Source organism: Pseudorca crassidens, chromosome 15 (genome assembly GCF_039906515.1).
Source record: "Pseudorca crassidens isolate mPseCra1 chromosome 15, mPseCra1.hap1, whole genome shotgun sequence".
NCBI classification, from domain to species: domain Eukaryota; kingdom Metazoa; phylum Chordata; class Mammalia; order Artiodactyla; family Delphinidae; genus Pseudorca; species Pseudorca crassidens.
In genome coordinates, this window is record NC_090310.1 from 73,888,952 (window position 1) to 73,914,637 (window position 25,686).

Below are 25,686 nucleotides of genomic sequence, written 5' to 3' on the forward strand. Positions count from 1 at the left end.
GCAACAAGAGAAGCCACCACAGTGAGAAGCCTGCGCACCACAACGAAGAGTAGCCCCTGCTTGCTGCAACTAGAGAAAGCCCGCGCATAGCAACAAAGACCCAACGCAGTCAAAAATAAACAAACAAATAAATAAAAAGGAGATGGGTCTATCTGTATAACATGGAAAGACTTCTAAGACATATTTTTCATGAAGAAAGTAAAGTTCAGTATTGCAATGACTTATATTAAAATGATACCTATTTCTATAGTTTTATGTACTCTATAAAACTACAGGAAATTTTTCACTGTCCCTCTCTATGGAAGGATTATACACCCTCACTGAAGTAGGTTTGGCTATATAATTTGCTTTGACCAAGGAAATGTGGGTGAAAGAGACATGAGACTTCCAAGTGGAAGATTTAAGAGGTTCCACCATTGTTTCTTTTCTCTCTGCCTTAAGATTAGCATAACCTACCTGCTTTTTCAACCTGTGTCCAGAGATACAGCTGAAGCCAACCCATGACAAACATGTAAGGATCAATAAATAAACCTTTGTTGTTGTAAGGCACTGAGATTTTGAAGATGTTTGTTATTGCAGCAAAACCTAACCTCCCTTGACTAATGCATGCTGCTATATAATTGATACTTGGTTACTTTCTGGGGAGGAGAACTGGTATTGAGGGTGGCGATCACAGGAGACTTTAGTTTTTATCTTTAATATTTTAGTTGTCTTACAGTGAAATATATTCATGCATCACCAGGTAATAAAAATATATTATTTAAAATGAATACAGCAGGTGTTTGCTTACTTAAAATTAAATGCTACAAAATATCATCCTTAAAATACAAACACCCAAAAAATTAATGGTTCTTTTTGCCCAGCTGGAACTCTGAAGAAAGAGACTGGAGGAGGATAGTTCTGTGAACCTTCCAAGGCTAGAGGAAATACTGGAGTGTGACGATACCTTGCCACTTCCTCAACAGGTAGAAACTTGCAAAACCTAGACCACTGTGAAACTTATTTCTGATCCAGCTATCATGAAACTGAAACACAGATTTATATTTGTTTTCATTAATGATGCCTACCTTTCCAGTGGCTTCATTTATGTGAGAGCCAAGGTGATTATGTGACCAAAATTCAACCCAGTGAGTTTGGAGAACTCTGGCCTCCTTGACACAGCCTACTCTTGTCTGGCAAAGTTAGTGAAGCTATTGGAGCTGTGTTTCTGATTACACCTATAGAACTCACTCCGTCGGGAGTTCAGCTTCTGTTTCATTAAAATGAAAGGCCAAAATTGGTTGGATGAATATCAGTTGGATGAATATCAAAGTCCTCATGTAAGTTGACATGTCATAGACTACCCCATAATTTGAACTTCTTATTCAAGCCACACAACAACCTTGCTGTCTTTAAACTCTACCTTTGAGCCAAATGTCAGTGGCCAGACTCCCTGATCCAGTGCCCAGTCCCCAGCTTCATGCGGTCAGGAAGTTACGGTGGCAGCAGCAAGAGTAGCAAATGTGACCTCTCAACCACAGCTATGGTGACTTTGAAACAAAAGTCCCCCTGATTTCAGCAACCCCAGCTCTTCCAACGAGTCTGCAGGCACCTAATTCCCTATAATAAATCCTTTTCTGCTTAAAATACCTAGAGTGGTTTCTGATCCTGTCTCCTGCACAGAACTCTAACCAAATACAGGTTGAAGGATACTATTCAGAAAGTAGACCCAAACACAAAAAGGTAAAAAAGTAAGAGAGAGGGAGAAAAAAAATAAAATTAGAAAATCATTCCAGGAGCTCAGATATCCAAATAATTGGAGTTCCAGAAAGTGAAAACATAGAAAACAGGGAGATGAAGGAAGGAAATCCTTGAAGAAATAACTCACAAAAATATTTCAGGGCTTCCCTGGTGGCGCAGTGGTTGAGAGTCCGCCTGCCAATGCAGGGGACACGGGTTCGTGCCCCGGTCCGGGAAGATCCCACATGCGGCGGAGCGGCTGGGCCCCTGAGCCATGGCCACTGAGCCTGCGCGTCCGGAGCGTCCGGAGCCTGTGCTCCGCAACGGGAGAGGCCACAAGAGTGAAAGGTCCACGTACCGCAAAAAAAAAAAAAAAAAAAAAAAAGAGGGAGGGAGGAAGAAAAAGAAGGAAAGGGAAAGGAAGGGAGGGATGGAGGTAAGGAGGCAAAAAGGAAGAAAGGAAGGAAGGAAACCCACTGGGTGACTCAAGGCCATTAATCAGAATATTAGGAACAAAAATTTCAGAATATTAGGAACAAAAAGAAACATTGGGGGAGACAAACCAGGATCTTACATTACACATTTATGTAAGAACCGATGAAATCAAAAACAAACAAAATAAAATCCAAACTTGACAACACCCGATGCTGGCATGAGTATGGAGCAGCAGGAACTCTTTCACTGCTGGTGGAAATGCAAAATGGTGCAGCCACTTTGGAAAACAGCTTGGCAATTTCTCACAAAGCTAAACATAATCTTAACACATGATCTAGAAGTCATGCTCCCAGGTGTTTATCCAAATGAGTTGACAACTTGTGTCCACACAAAAACCTGCACACAGATGTGGATAGCAGCCTTATTCATAACTGTCAAAAGCTGAGTCGAGATGTCTCTCAGGAAGTGTATCAGTTTCACGGGCTGCTGTAGCAAAGTACTACAAACTGAGGGCTTAAACAACCAAATTTATTCTCTCACAGTTCTGGAGGCTACAAGTCCGAAACCAAGGTATCAGCAGGGCCATGCTCCTCTGAGATTTCGGGTAGAATCCTTTCTTGCTTATTGCTAGTTTCTGGTGGTGGTTACGGATCCTTAACATTCCTTGGCTTATAGCTACATCACTCCAAACCCTGCCTCTGTCATCAAATGGTATTCCCCGCTGTGTGTGTTCATATGGCCACTTCCTCTTTTTATAAGGACATCAATTATATTGGATTAGGGCCCACCCTAACGACCTCATCATAACTGGATTACATCTGCAAAGACTTTTTTTCCAAATAAGGTTACATTCACAGGTACCAGAGATTAGGACTTCAGCATATCTTTTTGGAGGATTTGAGCCAATCCATAACAGTAGGTGAATGGGCAAATGGTGGTACATTCATACCATGGAATATTATTCAGTGATAAAGAGAAATGAGCTATCAAGCCATAAAAAGACATAGAGGAAACTTACATCATAGTATTTAGTGAAAGAATCCAGTCGGTGGAGGCTACATACTGTATGATTCCAACTGTATGACATCTGGAAAAAGCAAAACTAAAGAAGTGATTGCCAAGGGTTGAGGTGAGAGGAGAGGGTGAGAGTTGAATAGATGAAGCACAGGGGATTTTTAGGACAGTGAAACTGTTCTGTATGATACTGTCATGGTAGGTACCTAATATCCATTTGTTGAAATCCTTAGACCTGTACAATAATAATGAATCCTAATGTAAACTATGGACTTTAGTTTAAAATGTATCAATATTGGTTCATCAATTGTAACTAATGTACCAAACTGATGTAAGATGTTAATAATAGGGGACATTGTGGGTGGGGAGAAATTGGGTATATGGGAACTCTCTGTACTATCTGGTTGATTTTTCTGTAAACCTAAAACCGCTCTAAAAAAAATAAAGCCTATTAATAAAAAAAAATTCATTATGGAATCTAAGGCTCCAGTATCACCTCTTCAAGGGAGTCTTTCCTGCTCTCCCACCATACTCTCAAGATGGGTTAGGTGCCCTTGCCTCCGACTCCCATAATACCCTGGCCATATATATTCCTATGGCTGCATAGGCCACATTGTATTTTAACATCTCTTTGTGTCTCTGTTACTTAATAGCTGTGGTTTGCCGACTCCTGGCCTAGAATGCCGAGGTGGTGAAAGCAGCTAATCCGTGCAATGTTAGCAGGCACCCAGGGATGCCTGGCAAAGAGCAATTCTGTTCCCTCCATGCACTGTTGTCATTTGTGGTGTAATTACCATGAGCTCTCCGACCCTCTAGGGTATTTATTAGATGGGGGCCTAAGGTCATGTTACATTAAGGTTTACTTCGACCTGAGCAGTCTCTGGATTATGGATCTTTGGTTTGCCAAAGATGGATTCCCACGGGGAAGTTTTTGCACTTGGGTCCAAATCCTATGGTTTTGATGTCAAATCCATGCTGTTTACATTACCCAACACCCTCTTTCAATTTTGCTCAAGTTAAAAGGTGGTGTATAGGGAGGGTGGGAAGGAGGGAAGAGATATGGGAACATATGTATATGTATAACTGATTCACTTTGTTATAAAGCAGAAACTAACACACCATTGTAAAGCAATTATACCCAAATAAAGATGTTAAAAAAAAAAAAAGGTGGTGTAATAAGGGGTCACTGGCACAGATGCCTATATGACAGACAATGTAAATGAAGAAAGCAGCCTGGGGGGGGCGTGGGGAGGGGACCCTGGCACTTTGACAAGTCCAGACCTGATCTAGAGTGGGCAGCCGTTCCTTGGTTTCAACCAATTGCCACACAGAAATGTGGACACAGTGTTGCCAGACAAGGCACAGACCGCAAATTTCTGTTCACAAAGAAATCTCTGAGTCTTTAAAAAATGTTGGCACTAACACAAAAGATTTAGAAAGACTGAAAGCTGGCATACTGGGAGGATAAGGAATCATCCAGTTGAACTGGGGGTTTGTGTTGGGGAATAACTAGCAGGGAGAAGTTGAAGGATAAGGGCAGCTTCTGGAGAACCTTGATTGTCGCACTCAAGGAGCTTATCAATTGTCTTCTAGGTCTGAGTAATCACCAAAGGATTTAAGCAAAAGGACACAATCAGAATGGGGTTTTTCAAAGATCACTTTGGCAGTTGATGGGAGCAGGACTGAGGCTGGGGTGATGTGTTAGAAGTCATCAATAAGCTAAGTAAAGGTAAAGGAGAATTGACAAAGGCCATTTACTTTGTTTTATCTCCTACCAGGCTGTAAACTCCAAGACAGCAGGGCCCTGTCTGTCTTGTGTCTCCAGGACTAAACATAAAGCCTGGGCTTCCCTGGTGGCGCAGTGGTTGAGAGTCCACCTGCTGATGTGGGGGACACGGGTTCGTGCCCCAGTCTGGGAAGATCCCACATGCCGCGGAGCAGCTAGGCCAGTGAGCCATGGCCGCTGAGCCTGCGCGTCCGGATCCTGTGCTCCGCAACGGGAGAGGCCACAACAGTGAGAGGCCCGCGTACCCCCCAAAAAAACAAAAACAAAAACATAAAGCCTGCTTAATAAATATCTGCTGAAAAGAATGAATGAAAGGGAAGGAGTAGAGGTGAGGCATTTTGAAAAACTGCCTTGGGAAGAGCAGTCACAGGAGTGGGGGGGGGGCCCGTGGAGACCTGGTTCCTTTCCTTAAGCTTTCCTCTAAGATCCTGGGGAGGGGTATTCAATTAAGAGATCACACACACAGGCTTCCAAGAAAAGGCCTTCGCCGGTCCGATTCCTGGCCTCCTCAGTCCACAAAAGGAGGAAATGATCAGTACCTTGAAGGACTGAAGGGAGGGCTAAGCTTAAATTTAGGGATGAGCAATGTCTGTCCTTCCCTAAATCCAGTATTCCCAAAGTACACAGCAAAAGGGGACTGACTTCAACCTCCGACCTCGTGAAGATTACTTTTTGGGTGGGGTGGGAACCGATGACCTCGGAGACTCTGAGCATGACCCAGGCGAGTTCCAAGCCTAAGCCTCAGGCCCGCCGAACCCCAAACCTCGCCCAGTCTCCCTCGTTCCCACACGTCCCCTTTCTAGATTCCCCCTCAGCTCCGCCTCCACTCCTTCCACCTTCTCTTTCCGCTCCCCGCCCCCATTTCCGTCCCCCTACGCCCGCCTCCTCCTTGCTCCCGGCCCTGACCCCCGCCCTCCCCCGGCCGCAGCATCCCAGCTCTCAGCTCTCCTTCCTCCTCCCTCGGTCGGCGCCCCTCTAGGGCGGCCGGGGCAACCCCGTGCGCCGCTGGCCCAATGAGGAGGCGGTGCAGGGGCGGGGCTCGGACCAGAGCGGAAGTGGTGACCGGAGCGGAAGTGGAGCCGCCGCCGCCACCACCGCCGCCGCCGCCGATTCCGGAGCCGGGGTAGCTGCTGCCGCCGCCGCCACTGCAGCCGCCGCCGGAGGAGTGGGCTTGGGAAGGAAGCGGTCACCGCTCCTTCGCTCCGCTCGCAAGCGTCTTTGCTCCCCTGCAGTCCTCCCACGGTGAGTGCGGCGCGGTGTCCGCCTGGGGCCCCCGGGGGCCCGAGCCCAAAGCTCCCCCACCACCGGCGGCGGTGGCGACGAGGTCGACCCCGCGGGTGGGCCCTCGGGGCGGCGGCGCGCGGCCTCCTCGGCCCCGTGCGGCCGCTTGCGACGCGGGATCGGCCTCGCCGCGGCCCCTCCCTGTTTCCGGGGCCGGGCCCTTCGTTCTGGGAGAGGCCCGGGCCGCCCTCGCCGCCTGCGTCCCCGCCCGGCGGGCGGGGTGCGGCACCGTACCGGGCTGGAAGGGACATCGAGCCGCGGACCCCCGACCCTCCCTCACTACCCAGCTTCGATCCCCGCGCGACCCCTCCCTGCGCCTTGAGCGGCCAGAACCGACCCTTTCAGCCCTGTCACCCCTGCTCCTCGCTTTCCGGTTTCCACAAATGAAAATGTAACCAAATGCGGGCGAGCTCTCGATCCCCAGTGCCCCTGCTGGACTCCCTCTGGATGGGTAAGGGGTTTAACCTTGGGAGAGAGCAGAGGGAAAACCCCCTCCCACTTTGCAGTAAAGCCATTTCATCATCGTTCGCTGGTTTGGGAGCCTGGCAGGACCCGAGATTCCCTGGGAGGCACAGGGTTGAGGTTTGAATCAAGAAAATGCATTTGTTGGAACTGATTATTGAGTCAGGCGCGATCCCCAGGAAAAAAAATGTCGGAAGCTGAGAATCGGAATATTTTCCCACGGTATTTACCGTCATTTAATGCCAGAGTCTTTTGTGTCCTCGCCCCAAATTCCCCCATACTGTGTGTTAGCACGTTTTTAGGACTGAAATTTTCCTGGTGGCCTCCCTGGTGGTGGCGAAGGGGTGGGAGTGATTAGGCCCCTTTTCTGCACAAGATGAGTACATCTTTGTCTACTGCAAATGGAGAACTCACGTGTAATGGGGTTTTCAAAGGTGGCAGTATTGGTAAGACAGTTCACCAACCTTTCTGTAAAAATTCCTGTCTCTTGTCCTTGTCGTCACTGCTTTTCCCTTTGGTAAGGCTACACAGTATCAGGTTCTGATTTTGCTTGCCCTGTGTGAGAGACAGAATCTGGCAAGATGTTGTTATGAACATATAAAATCTGGCGGCCACAGGAGCCAAAACAGAAAGATGAAGCACTTGGGAGAATATGAAAAATTTTCTGCATTTCTCACTCTGTCTCAATTGTTCGTATGAAACCACACACATACGCAGTTTATAGAACTAGACACATGGGTACTCAGCTCTTTGCTTTTTCATGTTAGAAATTTATATGTGTTAATGATGCTCAGTCATTTCCTTCTTGACTGCTTCTAGGGCACCCCATTTCTTATTTAGGAATATATCAGTTGCCGGAACCCTCGTTTTTCTAGGATCTGTGTCCTTAGCACACATGGTGAGGGTAAAACCTGTCACTTTTATTGGACTCAAGTTAGAATTTTACAGGTGATCTTCACAGTGGAATGCTTATAAACCAGTAGCAACTGCTGAATTATTTCCCAAGCCTCTCCTTTCAATGAGATGAGAAACCATTCACCCATGTTACAGATGAAGTTCTTATGAGAAATGAGATGATCTGACCTAGACCACACACCTGGTTTCCAGGTTGAATCTCCTCTTTCATCAGTAGCAAATATTTACGGCCTATCAGCCCCTGGAGTACAGCTCCTACCCTATAATCTTCTGTACATTTCCCATCATGCCGTGCTTGTGTTACGTTGGAGCCATTTTAGAACCGGAGCTCTGTGGATCAGGGAAGCAGCCTCCACAAAACCAGGCTGAGCACATTCCCCTAATGCTAGTTCTGGAGGCAGAGTCTCCAGAGGTTTGGGCCACTGCAAAAAGTGCATTTTACCCATTTGGCTATGGATATAGAAGCAGAAAGTGCACTGGACTTGGAGTCAGATAAGTTTGATTCCGCTCTTGCCTGCAGCATTTTATAGTAATGTGGTCTTCAGTGTGCTGCTTAATCTCTGGTTCCTGGTTTCTCTGTCTCCAGAGTTGTCAAGAGACCTTTTTACAGACTAAATTGTTAAATATAAGCTTTCGGTTTTGTGTTTTCATCACAGAGTTCACTGTTAAGGGCTTTTTTCCCCCTTGGTTGCATTCTACTTTGTATACATGTTGCTTTCAAAAAACGATACATTTTTCTGGAACAGTTTTGTGTAGAGCATCTTCAGTCTTTCTGAGCCCATTTTCTCATCTGATCAGTGCAAATGGTAATAGTCTTTGATGTATTATTGTGACAAACTCAATAATTAAAATAAGGGTGTGAGATATACCAGATGTTTAATAAATGTTGCTTGACTACATTCCTGAATATGCATATATATATACATAAGACATATGCATATATGCTATAGAGCATAGGCACATACAAAGTCCTTCCATATGATTTATTCATCAACTGATGAGGTAGCATCAAGCTGTAATAATAACAGCTCCCATTTGTATGTGCCAAGCTTTGTTCTAAGCACTTTACACATATTAACTGAGCCTTCATAACAGCCAATGATAGGTAAGTACTGCTAGCCCCATTTTACAGTTGAGGAAACTGAGGCACAGAGAAGTTAAATAATTTTCCTGGGGGCATACACACACCCAGCACTGGGTAAGTGCTGGAGCCAGGAATCAAACTCAGGCAGTCTGGCTCTAATGATAGATTTCTGCTTGTGGTAGAACAACACATGTATATTCTTCATGTGAATACCATCTAGTAGTTAATTTTTCTTTACCTGTATCTTATTCAAGTAAATGTGTTTGGACAGGAATTTTAGCTATTTTTGGAAATAGATATAGTGTAGTTTCTGGGGGGGCGGTAGTATATTTATTCTGGCATACAGGGAGGATACTGCTGGTGTGCATTAGGAAGCAAGCTTGTGAAAAACCCAGTTTTTCTAGTATTTGCTTCATACTAGGGAGAAGATTCATCAGCTACTTTGTGGCACACTGATTTATCCAATCCTAGGTTCTAGTAGAATTTGGTCAGGACCAAGTATCTATATCTACGTAAGTAGAGAAAGAATTCTAAATTAAAATGTCCTATTATGCTATCCACTATTTCAGTGGCATTAAACTAAGCAGTTTTCCTTAAATGAGGGTACCATAGAGAATGAACTAAAATTTACTTGTAAAGGGAATTTAAGTTCCTAGGTTCCTACATTTTTCTAAGGACAGGTGACCGCAATTCACACTAGCTAGGAGGCAAGAAATTAGTTGTATAATAGCAATTTTTAAGCTTTAAAACCATCTTGGTCTCTACATGAATAGATCCTAGTCTTCTCTGTGTCATTATGGAGAAACTAACAGAGCTGGATTCTGAGGGGATTTTTCTAAAGGGACTACTTAATTTAGGGAGGAAAAATGGATGAAAGTACTTTCTGTTTTGTCATGTGTATGCTAAAAGCCAATCATCTTTCTGCTTTCTCTGCTAAAAGATCTTCTAACATAAGCATAATTATATGTTTCTGATACTTACAATGAGATGAAATTGATTGATGGCCTTCAGATCAAGGCATTTCCAGCAGACTGTAGGTTAGTAAGGTGACTTTAAAAATAATCTGGCCAGCCCTCTATTGTGTAAGTTTTTTCCTGTACTGGTTAGTTTATTTCATTGTTTTCCCTAAGAGACCCAACAATAAAAGTTATTTCTGAATGGCCTTGACCAGAGCAGAGATTGGAGGAGACAATAAAGTTGATATGAGCCCCGGCCATTGTTATTGTTTGCCCACAAAGCTCACCTTAAAGCTTGTTTGACAGTCTGATGAGTTTTTGACATATGCTGTTTTAAACTAATTTTATTTTGATTTTTAAAGCTAGATAAATTAAGTCTAATTCTCAAACCTGACTCTAATAACTTTGTATGGTTCTTCAAAAAAGTGTTCATTCTCTCTTTTCCTTAAGTAATCATTAAGAATCATATTGATCTTTAGGAGGCGGTGCTGCACAGAGGAAAGAGCGTGTACCAAATATACCTGTGTAACAGGTTATTGGGACAATGACACCTGCCCCTTAGGATACTTATGATTAAAGGAGTTGATATAAACCCCTAACTTTTTGCACATTTAGGCAGACCGTAAATGATGGGTATTTTGTTGTTATTTACTAAACCAATAAGCTGGTGTGGCTTTTTGTATAACTAATTGGTTGGACTTTTAAATAGAGGAGTTCAAGGGCTTTTTGAAACTCAGTTTGAACCTAGAGATATAACAATGGGTACCTGAGAAACGATTGGTCAGAGAGCATAGTGTTGTCTCCTGACTGGAGCTGAGATGGCTTTTTTCAAAGAGTAGTCTAAGACAGTTTAAATATAGTCTGTATTTTATGGGTCAGAAGTGGTCTGCTTACCTCTGTCCACATAGGAAATAGCGGCCTTGTTCACTTTAAAAAGCTGCATCAGCTGATCAGGTAGCTTCACATTCAGTGTGGCAGGCATTGTGCCACATGTTGGGTGCCCAGAGACAGAAGTTTGGGTTCCTGCCTCAAGCTCACAGTCCAGTGCGGGAGCCAGCAAAGACATTTACACTAAATTCTGACCAGTGCTACTTTAGAAATAGGCATATGTAAGTTAACATGTGCCTTCCTTTTAAACGTCTCGGGGAAAGCCATCTGGATTGAAAAGAAATGAGGTGTGTAGTAAGCGTCCCTTCACTGGCTGACCGTTTGTAGACTTCTGTGTGGAATGTACTGTAGCTGCCATTTTAGTGCTTACAGTGTGCAGAGACTGTGCTAAATGTTTTGCATCGTGATCTATTTTACTCCTTACGAGAACCCTCTTAGGTAGATTTGCCTATTTTAATGCATGAGAAAACTGAGATGCGCAAGAGATCAGGTAATCTATGGAGTTGGTGTGTAGTACTGGTAAATTGGACTGGGTTCCATTATGTTGGTGGGCCCAAAGCCTTTGAACTTATTCACAAGGTTGACCAATTGGATTATCCTTATGAATCAGAATTAGCATATTTTAATTTTTTATTCTGTTCCATTGATCACTTCAAGCCAAGAGGTCAATTTATTGTCATGTCTGCTATTGATTCACATTGTATGAGCTTGGGCATATCACTTCACACCTCCATTGTTTCAGGTTTAATTCTGGCTAATTGGACATAATTAACAATGATATTCAACAATTGATATGAAAGAAGGAAGGGATTTTGAAGCAGAAGTGATGTTTCCCTCCACAATTCAGTGTTGGCAGGATATCAGAGCTATTGCCTTTGTATTTTAGACATGCTGTGTTTCATTTTCTAACAAAGAGCCTGCAAGCATGTGAATAGAATTAAATTTATTAAAGGACTCTGAATTTTGTGTGTAGAATGGCACACAGACCCGTTTTTAGAGCGGTGTTTTTCACTGAGTATTAAAATTCTTTGAGAGCCAGGAGTACTTCATTTTTTCGTGGTAACACCCACCAGACACCTGGCCCCACTGACTCTCTCAGTCCCTCCCACAGTAGTTTGGCATCTGCTTTTCCTTCAGCAGAGTAACTCCAGGACTGTAACTTTGACTTGACGGTGCTGTGTCTGGGGCGGTCTGTCCGTGAATGCTCTTCAGGATTTACTGTCAGTTCCTTACCCCGTGGAACTTTTTAGCCTAGATTTTTCTTTTTTTAATATCTTTATTGGAGTACAATTGCTTTACAATGGTGTGTTAGTTCCTGCTTTATAACACAGTGAATCAGTTATACATATACATATATCCCCATATCTCCTCCCTCTTGTGTCTCCCTCCCTCCCACCCTTAGCCTAGATTTTTAAGGTGCTCCTGTCAGTTTCCTCTCTCCAGATTCTTAACTCTTCTCAGTTCCTCATCTACTTTGGCCTGTGATTTCTTTTTCATCTAAAAAAACATACATGCACTTTATTCATACATCTGTATTTCCTGTCCCTTCCTGGAGCCCCCATTTTCTGTCCTACACAGAACCCCTCCAACCCATAAAACCAGTCAGGACCCAGCCCCTTTGAAACTAAACCTCCTCCTTTGAATTCTACCTGGTTGCTTCTTCAAGGGGAAGCTTTCTAATCTTTAAGTATGTCTGCCCTCCCTTCTCATGTTCCTACCCTGAGAGTTTCAGCTCTCTGAGGGGAGGCCCGTGCTATTCTGAACTCCAAACGAGAGTTCTTGGAAATACTGGTAGTTTTTCCATTTGCAGTTATTTCAACACACATTAAATTATGTACATTGTATTTTTGTGATGTAGCTTAAGAGTGAGAATATATGCCTATTTATTAAGCCTTTACTTTGACCAGTACTGTCTAGGCATTTTATGTGTATCATCTTATTTGATAGCTATTAATGTTTCCTTTTAACATTTGAGGAAACAGAGATTTGGAGACATTATTTTAAAAATTACCTAATTTCTCTTTAGAAGCCCAGATTTGTTGTATGTAGGGCTTTCCTAAAAACAGGTCCCAGTCATATGGGTTTCATGTCGGAGCTTCAGTAATCCTGACACCTGATAATGGAATCCTCGTTTTAAATTTCTAGCAAATTATTAAACTCAATTAAAGCTCAGTATTTTAGAATTGAGCATGTTCTTTTCCTTGAAAACAAAACATAGCTGAAAGTTAATACTTCTCAAGGCCACATTTCCTAAGGTCCTTTGCAGTGCTTTTTTAAATATGGATTAGCAGTGGATAGTCATTTTTATTTTAATTTTTGTCCCTTCTTATCCTTGGATATCTCCTTCTGGCCACTGGGAAATGACCTCTCAGGATTCTGTCCTGGGCTAGAAAAATATCCCTCAAGCAAAGGGTTGAGATAGAGGGGCTAGGTTCGTTCATATATACTTTTGTTTTAGCATTCACTGTCTGACTTAGGGTTTCATTTACTTGAGGGAAATCCTGTTATTTCATGGGCAGCTTTAGAATTATTCCTCATAACATTCTTTAGGGGATATTTTACAAAAATGGAAGACTGTTGTGCAGCTCCCGCCACTCCATACCTCTGTAACAGATCTTTCTAAGACATTAAATCCCTTCTTTTGACGGCCATGTAATCTTGTGCCAGCTGTGTCTTTTCAGCCACTCCGCTGTTGGATATTTAGACGGTTTCCCATTCTCCACTAAGCAGTTGCCGGTTTAATCAGCAAATGCTCCCCAGTCCTCTGAAGTGCTGCCTGCAGTGACTGAGAGATAGACGCCTGTGCTTGAGAGCATGTCAGCATCTTCCTGATCTGGGAAATCTCTTGGTCTACCGCAGGGTTAGACCTCTTGTGGCCTCTCATACATTTGTCCCCTCTGGTATTTTGACTCTGTACCGTTAGTGCCAAGCCTGATGAAGAGACTGTAGCCTTTTAAGGCTTTTTAGGAGCAAATGAAGGCCCTCTTGCTAGTGTTTTTCTTGGTGGGTCCTCAGTTCAAAAGTCTCAGGAGAAAAGTAGGCCCTGATTATAAACCATCACTACTTGGCACCTCTTAATGAAATCAGGAACTAATGAATGAAAGTGTTACAGTTGGGACTTCCCTGGTGGCGCCATGGTTAAGAATCAGCCTGCCAATGTAGGGGACACAGGTTCGAGCCCTGGTCCGAGAAGATCCCACATGCCGCGGAGCAGCTAAGCCCGTGCGACACAACTTCTGAGCCTGCGTGCCTAGAGCCTGCGAGCCACAACTGCTGAAGCCCGCGCGCCTAGAGCCCGTGCTCCGTAACGAGAAGCCACCGCAATGAGAAGCCCGCGCACCGCAATGAAGAGTAGCCCCCGCTCGCTGCAACTAGAGAAAGCCCGCGCAGCAAGGAAGACCCAGTGCAGCCAAAAATAAATAAATAAATTTATAAAAGAAAGTGTTACAGTTAACAAGTGTGTCCATTCTTCAGGACGTTGAGGGGTGGAGTCTTATCAGGAATATTACATCGTAACATATTCGCTTCCTGTGCAAGATTAGACTTGTTTTTCCTTCTCATGGGTTGTCTTCTTTTTTTCTTAATTCCAAGCTCACATTTATGGGCTAAAACAGTGATGTGTAGGTACTATGAGAGGAATAACAGTACTTCCAATTTGTTGTGCACTATGCACTTTTTAAAAAAGATTTCCACATTTATCATCCTTTGATTCCCTGCACCTCATCTTCAGAGCACCTCTCCTGAGGTAGCTGCTGTTGCCTCCACTTCAGAGGTTGGAAGACTGAGATCGACCGAGCTCACACGGCTGTGTAGTGGCAGCCTCTGCGCTTACACACAGGCCTCTTGCCACACCACATACAGGTAGCCTCCCAGTAATGACCTGCTGAAAAAATTCACAGATACTTACTTGAGTATTAGTTTTATACTTGGCAAAGTTTTAGGCATTAGATGAGAAATGAATGTGAAGCTTTCCTTTGGGGACATAACATGTAACACTCTTTGTAAGTGGTATACCACTCATTACTTGGACCATAGAACATATAGAACAGAGGCCTAGAGAAGCCTGGACTGTGTAAGAGGCTACGAGTGTGTTTGGATTCGTGGGCAGGGTAGATCAGTGGGGGCTGGGATATTCAAGGAAGGCTTTCTAGCCCTAGACGGATGGATAGAGTTTACATAGGCAGGGAGTAAACGGGGGGCTTTCTAGATGAAGGGAACTACTGAAGTAATTTCAGACAGGTTTAAGCATGATGATTAAGGGTATTCGGTGATGTCCAGCCTGCAAGAAAGGTACATGTTGGAGAACAGTGGATGCGAAAGCCTAATACATACAGAGGAGCCGAATTATGAAGGACTTGGCAAGCCAGGTAAGAGTTTAGATTGGGTGGAGTAGCCAAAAGAGAGTCATCCGAAGTTGCTGAGTAAGAGTCTGGGTATGACTAAGGGTAATTTTGAAATCAGATGCAGAGATACATGGAGTGAGGTACGGATGTAATGAGGACGTAATGTGCTTGTGAAGAATAGGTGCTTTGAATTATTTGAGAAGAGACAGAACTCTACCAAATTTGTAGCTTTAGGATCTGCTCGCTCATTCAGCGAGAATTTGTTCATGCCAGTTCTGTGCGAGGTGCTGCGGAGGGCGTGCCCTAAAGGAGTTGATGGTGTGGGAAGGGGCGTATGCGATACAGACAGATAATTGTAGTGCTGAAGAAATGTGCTGAGACATTAAGAGAAGTATAGATGCAGTGCTCTGTGAGAATATTTTCAGCTCAGAGCAGTGCTGTCCAATAGACACAGGATGTGAGTCCCACATAATTTAAAATTATCTGGTAACTGCATTTTAAAAATGGGGGGAAAGGATGAAATCAATTTTCGTAATTAAAAAAATTTAACTCCAGGGATTTTCCTGGCGGTCCAGTCGTTGGGATGCGGCGCTTTCACCGCGTGGCCCAGGTTTGATCCCTGGTTGGGGAGCTAGAATCCCGCAAGCTGCGCAGTGTGGGCCCCCCCCCCGACAAAAAAATTAACTCCGTATATCCGAGACGTTTCTGTTTTAACATGTGGCCAGTGGCTGTCTGATTAGACAGCTTAGGTTAAGCGGCCTAAGAAAGGTTTCATAGAGGGGATGCTATCTGAGCCGTGCTCTGAAGAATTTTATATGCAGAATAAACGGGAAAGGACATTCCAGGCAGAGGGATGGCTTGGTGAGCACAGACACAGAGACGGAGAAGCACGTGTAAGAAAACCATTTTGAGAGAAGCCTGGGGAGATAGCTTGGAAAACCTTCACTGACAGGGGAGGAAATCTGACTCTCCTGTCAGTAGTAGGGACTGTAAAGGATTTTGAGCAGGACGTGACTTGATCAGAACTTTAAAATGGGTCTGAGAGCAGATGTGAAGGTTAAAGGTAACGAGAGGCTGAAAGCAGTGGGACTAGGGAAAGATGATGGATGGGAGGTTTATTAGGGATGTAGAAATAGGAACAATTTCATTTCTCCCTTGTCTGCTGCCTTCCTCCAAACGCTGGGTGTTGTGTAACCCATTTCCTGTTGAAATTGGTCTAGCTGCTTCAAAATCCATGTTATATAAGTCAAAAGTTATGTAAGCAGTAGGCATCAGGACATTTAGCTATGGATTCTGTTTGTTGTGAGTTGTTGGGTGTGTGTGTGTGTTTAGAGTTGTTTAAATAGATGACTGCATTCTTTAAGGCATGCGTTCAGTTTTACCATATCATCACGGTTCTCAGTCTCCAAGAGCTTTTGCAGTGATCCCAAAGAAGCCTGAAATAGTTGGCCCCAAACGAGAAAGGCCACATTTTATTTTGAGAAATAGGGCGTGTACATTTGGGAGTTCCCAAGGAGTCGTCAGGATTCTTGGGAGAGAGATGATTTAACTTTTAATGTTTGGGAAGAGAAGTCGGGGGGTTGAGGGACCTTAGTTGAGGGGCCTGGTAGAGCCAAAGAGTTTCATGGCATCCCTTAGGCAGTGCTAATTGCATTTCTCTATTACTCTTTTGTAATACTGCAGGGATAGCTTAGCGTTGAATTGGCTTTGACCAGGACTTTTATTAATTGGAATCTTTCCTGGGTAGAGTTGCACAGGTGCTGTTTCTGTACTTTGGAGTGGGCCACTAGGTGACTTCTAACTCTGAATTAGTCTGCAAACTGGAAAACTTCTAAAGTTCGTTGAAAGTTGGCTTCCCTCTGCCTCTCACTTTTAGGGATCATAAAGTAGGGTTGTTTAAAGATGGAGATAGTATCCTGATCAGAAAGATGTTACGATTGAGAAAGACGTATGGAGGAAGTATATAATTTTAAGAGGATGAATAGTGTATTTGCGATGACTTTGTATTAGAGTAGGACTGGGTTGTGTTGTGTGTGGTAACTAGCAGCCCCCACATCTCAGTGGCTTCACATTGCACGTCCAGTGCGGGCCTGCAGGGGTCTCTGTACTGCATGGTCACTCACGGACTCAGGCTACAGAAACTGCTGTTTTGTGACAGCACCATCTAGATCCCATGGCTGCTGTGAGAGAAGAGGGCCTCACGTGGTTTTGTGCAGTTTCAACACCTGGAAGTAGCGTCATTTATGCTTATGTTTCATTGGACAGAACTAACTGTATGACCCCTCCGAAGTGCAGAAGGGTTGCTGGGAAATGTAGGAGAGTGGATGGATTATTATCTCTGTTGTAGTCTCATTCTGGTGATGTGGGTGAAGTCAGACGGATCAAGGTGAGATCTGCTTCAGAGTGTAAGGTTAGAATCAGCGAGCCTTACATAGGACACAGCTCTGAATATGATTTAGATAATAAGTTGTGGGAAGAAAACTCGCAGTTCTGAACTAGAGAACCAACTCTTTCTGAATTGTCTAGATTTAGGGTGTATCTTAAAATCGTACTCCATCTAATAAAACTTTTTTTTGTGGTAGGGCCCTGTCTGTAGAATTTCTCCCTTGAAAATACAGAAATGACTTGAGGCAAAGCCACAGTCTTTTTTTTTTTCCCCCACAGTCTTAAATTGTGATACAATGTATAAAGTGATAAGAGAATTTGTTTTAAAAATATTGATATTCTTACCACTCTTTAAAGTAGTATTTTATCTTTTTACACCTTAAGATATTAGTGTACTTTTACACTGTGGCACAGGTGGATGTACAATTGAAATTCAAACCAACAGTACATAAAACTAACTCTTATTGGTTAATAAATAATTTTTTAGCTACGTGTTATCCAAAAATTATTGCACTCTATTATGGTGATTATTATAGTGGGGAATTGACTAAGATGAGGTGAGTTATTTAAGAGGTATTCACTGATTGGTGTATAGAGGGTTTGATAAAATGATAAAGTGCAATCACTAAGACTTTTGTCTATTTCAGGAAAACTTGTGCAAACTCAATTATGGTTTGCATTTCTGTTGCTGTGCATCTTGGTGAATACACCCATATCTCCTGCAACCTGTACCACGTACAGAGTTAGTGCTTGATATTTGTATATAACGTCTAGACTTTTCACAGTGCCTTCACATAGATGAGGTCATTTGCGCCTCACAGTGGCCCTTGGAGAGTTGGGAATATTCTTATTCTCCAGTTAGGAAACGGAAGCTCTCGGAGGCTGAGTGATTTGACCAAGGTCATGCCACTTGTAAGTAGCAGAGCTGGTGCTAGGTAGAGCCAAATCTGCCTGCCTCAAGTCTATGCTCTCGTGGACAGTGTGTCCTTGTAACAAATTTAGTGCGCTGCAGAAGATGTGATAAAAATGGCTCCTGTTTTTTAGGTACCTGCTGCTTCATGGGCACTGCCAAATATAACACTGAAAGTCATACCTTTTCCTTTAATATTGATTGAAACAGTCGTCCCACTTCAGGTGTTTTTCCACATACTTTGGGGAAAAACAGCAAAACCAGATAATTCTTGAAAGAAGAAAAGGACATATATTCAACATAAGATTCTAAAGAATTAAGCCGTCTCTGTGCTTTGAGGAGGCAGATTAGGAAAGTGGAAGAAAACAACTCGAGAGACAGACTTGAGTTTGAGTTCTGGCTCTCTACCACCTCCTAGCCCTGGGCACACCACTTGCCTCCTCTGAACCTCCATTTCTTCACCTCATAGAAGGGGGCAGGATTGTTGTGAACATATCTGCCCTGTAGGACTGTTGGGAAAATTGATCAAAATAGTAAAAAAGACGATAGCAAAGTACCTAACCCTGCAGGCGTTCATGCTCGATATTACTGAGGGCATTTGGAAGTAGATGCTTTCCATTTAGGTATGTTTCCTTCCAGATGGGTTGGAAGAAGATTCATGCGTGCATTTCCTGGACCCCGAAGCCTGACATTCGCTTTCTCTCTCTTTCTCTTGCTCTTGTTCTAGGGAATGACCATGGATAAAAGTGAGCTGGTACAGAAAGCCAAACTCGCCGAGCAGGCGGAGCGCTACGATGACATGGCTGCGGCCATGAAGGCAGTCACAGAGCAGGGGCACGAGCTCTCCAACGAGGAGAGAAACCTGCTGTCTGTTGCCTACAAGAATGTGGTCGGTGCCCGTCGTTCTTCCTGGCGTGTCATCTCCAGCATCGAACAGAAAACAGAGAGGAATGAGAAGAAGCAGCAGATGGGCAAAGAGTATCGTGAGAAGATCGAGGCAGAGCTGCAGGACATCTGCAACGATGTTCTGGTAAGAGGCCGGTGTTCCTGTTCTAAACAACGATTTCTAATAGTATTCATTTCATGTACGAATGCGAACTCTCAAACAGCTCATGAGAGAAAGGTGTCTGAATACACTGGGAAGCTGCAAACCATTTGCAGCTAAGTTTTAAGCATACGATGTGATTTTTTTCTTACCTCTTACCTGATCAGAGGTTGCTCGTCTCTTATGGAGTATTTTCCTCTCCCTTCCAAAGACCTCTGAAAAACAGGTACATTTGGTCAGCATCCCGCCATCTTTTCTTTAGAAGTTGAGGCCAGAGAGGCAGGATTTTTGATAGATGCAGCCACAGAGAGGCCATTCTCTGTATTAGTCTGATGGCAGTGCCATCTCCAGTAGGGGAGAGAGGAGCAGAAAGCCGACCTGCCTTTTAGCCCCTCCCCAGTCCCTGCACAGCGTGGAGTCCAGGTTTTGTCTGAAAGGTAGCCGTGTCCATCAGTTCGGGCCTGCATTCCGAAGGCAGATCAGAAGTGGTTTGGGGTTTCTCCTCTCTGGTGTTTTATATAAGCCTTAGTCAGACGACTGATTCCTAACTGCTTTCCCTTGAGCCACAATCTGGGGTTGGATGGGAGGGGTGCATATCCTAGAGCAAATCATGATCATATTGTCTTTCCCTCACATCCTGAGCCCACTGGGAACTTTCTTTTTCTTCCAGGTGAAATCAGGTAAAAATGAACAGTGAGGGCTGCTTTGAAGGGAAAAGGAATTCACACTTGTGGATCTACCTCCTCCCCTGCTGGCTGCCTCTCCGAGTTACTGCCCTTGACACCTTTCTTTTGAAAACCAGTACAAAGCTTGTCAGCCTCCAGGCAGTACTCATCCCTAACCCATAAGGAGTTACACCCTGTCTGTCTGCAAGGAATATTAAAACGACTACTGCCCCCTGCATCTTCTCACTTTTATTGATTAAATCCCCTTACAACTAAGCTTTTGCATTGAGCTGCTCTTTTTGTTAGAGTCGTGGTGTAAGAGTGTCATGGCTAAATTTGTTGCCTGTTGGTAATTTGGGGGTTTGTTAACGGTGCACTAATTCCTGAATGTTAGGTACATCTGGTATTCAGATGAAGTATGGCATGCATTCCAAAGGCAAGAAAGTTCCCTAATTCCTGAACTGTAGACCAGCTTTTATGAGCATCTGAAAGAATGTGAAGAAAAGCATGGTACTTACTGCCTCTTAACCAGTTTTTCAGGATGCCACATTCTAAAACAACTCTTCGAAAATATTGCTCTGTATACGAAGCTTGGACTCCTTCAGAACTGCTTTTGTTGTAAGCATAAATGTTTAAAGGAATTTATTATTAATAATAGTATTAGCTACTTTTGGAGTGCTTACTGCGTGCCAGGCAGCGTGTTAAGCACTTTGTGAACACTGGCTCATTTATCCTCATAAGTACGCTGGGAGGTGGCTAATGCTTCCCTGTGTGTAGCTGAAGAAACTGAGGCTCAGGGCGATTAGGTCATTTGTCCAGGGTCATACAGATAGTAAGCAGCAGAGGAGGGATTTCTACCCAGGTCCGATCAATTCGAAACTTAGTTCTTGGCAGGTTTGCCCTATTATCACGTTTTTTTCTCCCAAAATGGAAAGTTTTTTTATTTCTCTAATTACAGAATTAATACAAGTTCATGTTTTTTTTAAAAAAAGCGCAGGGCAGAAGAGTATAAATAAGAAAATAAAAAATCACTTCTAATTCTACCACCTAGAGAACCATTATTAACATCTTGATAAATATTCTTCCAGACTTTTCCCTTAGGTATTTCCGTGCATGTACACATATCTATTTTAATATTAAAATAGGAGTCACATGGTTTTTATTATCTGCTTCCTCCCCGACCCCCCACCCCAGACTTCTTTTGGAGAACCTTTCCAAATGCCTATGTAGCATTCCATTGTATGGCTATACTTTAATCAACCCCTTATGGACGGTCAAAGTGATTTTTAATAGACAAATACTGGCATCTGTTATGACCTGGGCTAAAAACTATTTAAAACCTTTGGATGAAAATTATGATTTTTTTCAATCTTCCAAAAAATTTATTTAGAAGTGGTAGTGTGTATCTTGAATCTCAAACATAGTTTTAACATCTTGTAAGTAATATTTCCAGATTCTTAACAGAATGTGAATCACTTTTTAGGAGCTGTTGGACAAATACCTTATTCCCAATGCTACACAACCAGAAAGTAAGGTGTTCTACTTGAAAATGAAAGGCGATTATTTTAGATATCTTTCTGAGGTGGCATCTGGAGACAATAAACAAAGTAAGTAACTTTTTTTTTTTTTAAGAAATTTGACCAATAATGGAGCCAGTCTTCATAATAATTTGAAGTTTTTGCTTTGTTTGTAGTCAGAATTTAAAGGACCACAGCATTGTGCTGACCAGTGTTAAACAGGGTCATGGGAGTTGACAAATGTATCTAAGGGGCACGTATGGGGGGCATTAAAAGTGTGGTGCAGTAGTGCATTTAAAGAGGTCTTTATTTTAAGAATTATTTGGTAGCTCTCTTTTAGAGATGAAACTTCAAAATGTTTGGTAGAACGAAACCATCATAGTAAATAGAGATGCATTTCTCTTGTCATATACATGCATTAGTGTAATGGTGACAATTATAACTATGCCTTATTAAGTGCCTCCTGTGTGTCTCATTTATCCCTCACACAACGCTAGGAGTGTAGGTGGGAGTCTGTCCTTTTTTTCTGGTAAGGAAACCAAGGCTCACAGAGGTTTTCACTTAGTCCAGACCACACTCTTAATGAATAAGAGTTGGGGATTCCAGCTTTGAGTCTGACTCTGAAGTCCATGATTTTTCCATCAGAGCTCATTGTTTTCCATGTTCTATCTTGTTCAGGGTTATTTCTGTATTTCCTAACTGCTTTTGTAGACTTTGTCATCATGGTCTTTGTTTTTCCTCAAAGCATTTAATATGGTACTTGGATTAGAGTACACATTTAACAAAGGATTGTTAATCGAATGGTAGAGACACTGACCCTCGTTTGATAGCGCATGTGCTCCAGCCCAGTTTGGTAAAATAATTTGATAGTGGATCCAGCATATGATGCAATCTGTGAAAGACCCAACATTTCATATTTTTTATCTTTCTTATAGCCACTGTGTCAAACTCCCAGCAGGCTTACCAGGAAGCATTTGAAATTAGTAAGAAAGAAATGCAGCCTACACACCCAATTCGACTGGGCCTGGCGCTTAACTTCTCCGTCTTTTACTATGAGATTCTAAACTCTCCTGAAAAGGCTTGCAGCCTGGCAAAAACGGTGAGAAAGACCCTCTGTGGTTTCTCTTTTTTTTTTTTGGCAGAATTTTTTTTTTAATTTAAATTTATTTATTTTTTATTGGGGTATAGTTGTTTTACATTGTTGTGCCCTCTGTGGTTTCTGATCATAGTAAAACTGCTTGTGCTTTTTGGTACCTTTTTTTAATTACCTGAACATAACTCATTTTCTTGGACTTTTGTGAAGATTTTTCTGGGGGTGGAGTATATATCTTTTATGGAATAAATACACACCTATTGCTGCTTGACTTTTCAGTGCCTTCTGCTGATTTTTGTTTGTGTTGTTTGATTACTCTTTTGGGGCTGGGGGTGGTTGTGGACAATCCAGGGAGAAGGTAGTTTGTTGTTTTTGTCACGCTTTGGACTGTAGGCCTCCACTGTATTGTACATTGTCATCCTTGTACCAAGATTGGAGGTTATGGCTTGTAAAGGAAGGAAATCATATCTTGTTTTCTTTGTTAACTGAATTACCTCCTGTCTTCTTTTGGTAACCCAGCTGCCTTTTCTACATATTTTTGTAGTCTTTCAATATGCACACTCTTTTAAAATTTTTTAGTTGGTAAAAATGTGTGAAATGAATGCTCAAAGTTCCATCGCTTAATTGAATCAGATTTAGTGGTGTGAACTTCTGTTCTCCATTTATCCCTTGTATCCAGACCTTTTGAGTTTCAGCTTAAAGAAAAAGGGCAGATTACTAGAAACGTCTTTGGTAATTGAAAAATCATGTGAGTTTGCTTAGAATGAGTGTGCTGGGTTAACAGTAATACCTGTTGACTTAATAGGTAAAGGTCATATCTAGGAATTTTTGTCATTTTTGGTTGACGCTTGGTAAACCAGCATCATGTGTTTGCTGACATAACTAGCAAACAAGGTAACAATGACCTAGGTTCCCCCAAAGTACTGTACAGAAAGAGAAATGATAGTCACTTGTTAGCAGAAAAACATTGGGCTAAACTAGTTCCAAGGAACCTGTGACTTCTTTGCTGAAGGCTCTTTGTTTTAGGCATTTGATGAAGCGATTGCTGAATTGGACACACTGAATGAAGAGTCTTACAAAGACAGCACCCTGATCATGCAGTTGCTTAGGGACAATCTCACTGTAAGTACTGCTGATTCCATGAGTGCTTCTGGAGGGCTTATAGCTTATTCCCATTCCTCTACCTCGTAATTCACTCTTGCCTAAGACTCAAGAGGGGATTTGTACCCTGTAAGTGTAGTTAAGTTTTTTAATTGATTATAAGTGCCTACTGAAGTTTTGACCTTTGCCATCACTGTCTGCAGTAATATAGGAAGAATTTTAAACAGTTGAATGAGATGAGATGATACACACTGGGCCACCTCCCTGAGGAAGCTTTTAGTAGCCCTACTTTGTTTATAGCTCTTTTTTTCTTTTGCAGCTGTGGACGTCGGAAAACCAGGGAGATGAAGGAGATGCTGGGGAGGGAGAGAACTAATGTCTGTTGTGCTTTGTGATCTCTTCAGTGTCACTCTGTACCCTCCACGTATATCCCTTTGTGCGATAAAAAAAAAAAAAAAAGAATCGTACGTCGACTTTCAGTTTTTCACAGCCTCAGCCTAGCAAAAATGGTCCATGGGATAAGCAGCTGGTATTTGTATCTAAAACTCAGATTGGTCACATAAATGCCACGGCATTCTGAAGTTTTGATTTTGATGAACATTGACAGGATTACTGTGTGTTTAATTTTTTAAAAAAAACTGAACACTGTGATTATGGGGTTTTGTAATTTAGCAGAACTCTTACTGGTAGAAAACAAAATAGACCTGAATTATGTGTAACTTTTTGGAAAGTTTAATTCAATTCAAAACAGTCAGTGAAACACAGTTCCATTGTAAAGTTGTACAGAAAGTTATAGAGATTATATTGTGACACTGGGACTTGGAGTGAGACACCTCTAGTTTGGCATTCGAGTTTCATGGTAATTCACAGTGATTCTGCCTGTTCTGTTCAGGGCTTGTAGACACTTGACCCGTTGGGGCTGTTGCCACTCAAAGGTTCATGACTGCGGATGGCCACAGTGTCTTCCTCTGAGGACAGTCGAAGCCAGAAATTAACATTCTTGGTGGCAGATACCTGGCTTAGGACACCATGCAGAGGTCCAGTGCTCACAGGCCACACGTGATTCCAGCCCTTTTCCTACAGCAGCATGTTACTGATTGGCAACTTGTGCTTCCATAGTGGAATCTGTTTTCCCTGTAACCACGAGCTCAAGAAGGAAAAAAAAAAAAGCCGTGTATCTTATGAATGGCCTTATCTGTTTCCTGGGTAACATCTTTAAGAATAATGTTCTGCAGAGATTGCCTTTCACTTGAGGAGTAAGTACTCAGTCTTTAGGTTCTTCCTGGCTCGGGGCTTTAAAATTTTGAAATCTAAACATTCTTTCCCACTGTCCTTTTTGACTATTGACTTTGGTTTTCTCTTCTCTCTCTCAATTTCTGTCCTTCGGCTTCCTTACATTGTTTTCTTTGTGCATTCTCTTTCTCTTTGCCTTTTGCTCACTGTTTAGTACTAGATGAGCAGGGACAGGGGACCTGGAGGGGGTGAGGGATGTTGATGAGCACTTCGGTGAGCCAGCCTTGCTTCAGAGAGTTGAAAAGAGCTTCCCGCATCTCAGCTCTGTCTTCTTCCAGTTCTCAGAACGGTGGTTGCTCTTCAGTCACACCAAGATCTGACTCAAAAAAGTATTTTTAACTATCCATGGTTTCTCCTTACATTGCAGCCAGCCCTGATGATGCTTGTTAGCACCTGTCACCAGCTCTCCCAAGTGTACCCATCCTGTCAAGTTCACAGACACGTTTCAACAAGACCCTGTAATGCAGGGAAGTTGCATGAACATTGCGATGGGGAGAGTTGGGAATAGCCAGGCCTACCAGTCTCACAGTATCCCCCCCCTCCCCTGAACATTCCCCATAGCCGTAGTGTCCATCTGTTTGTCCATCTGCTGAAATGAGAAACATTCATGCACTGATTTCAAACAAACCAAAAGGAAAAAAAAGAAAAAAAAATCCCTCTCCTTTCTAGCTGAACAAAAATGTGCAGTTAATACTTGGCGCTTGAAAACGCAGTAGTGAATGTGGAACGAGCCTGTCTGTATATCTGGTAGCTCTCTCTTGCTTTGTTTTTCCTCACCAGTATTCTGCCTCACG

The 25,686-nt window shown here is 42.9% G+C and overlaps 1 protein-coding gene across 2 annotated transcripts; it reads left to right on the forward strand.

The window, feature by feature from the left end:
- Positions 1-6,011: 6,011 nt before the first annotated feature.
- Positions 6,012-24,061, forward strand: YWHAB (tyrosine 3-monooxygenase/tryptophan 5-monooxygenase activation protein beta). Of its 2 annotated transcripts, none has more exons than XM_067708244.1 (6): positions 6,012-6,196; positions 18,906-19,208; positions 21,372-21,495; positions 22,341-22,504; positions 23,525-23,620; positions 23,919-24,061. In XM_067708244.1, the coding sequence occupies exons 2-6, from the start codon at positions 18,909-18,911 to the stop codon at positions 23,973-23,975; spliced, it is 741 nt and encodes a 246-aa protein (XP_067564345.1). In that variant the 5' UTR covers positions 6,012-6,196; positions 18,906-18,908; the 3' UTR covers positions 23,976-24,061. The 2 variants fall into 2 exon arrangements, with proteins under 2 accessions (XP_067564345.1, XP_067564346.1); XM_067708245.1 differs by lacking the exon at positions 6,012-6,196 and adding an exon at positions 6,528-6,686.
- Positions 24,062-25,686: the final 1,625 nt, after the last annotated feature.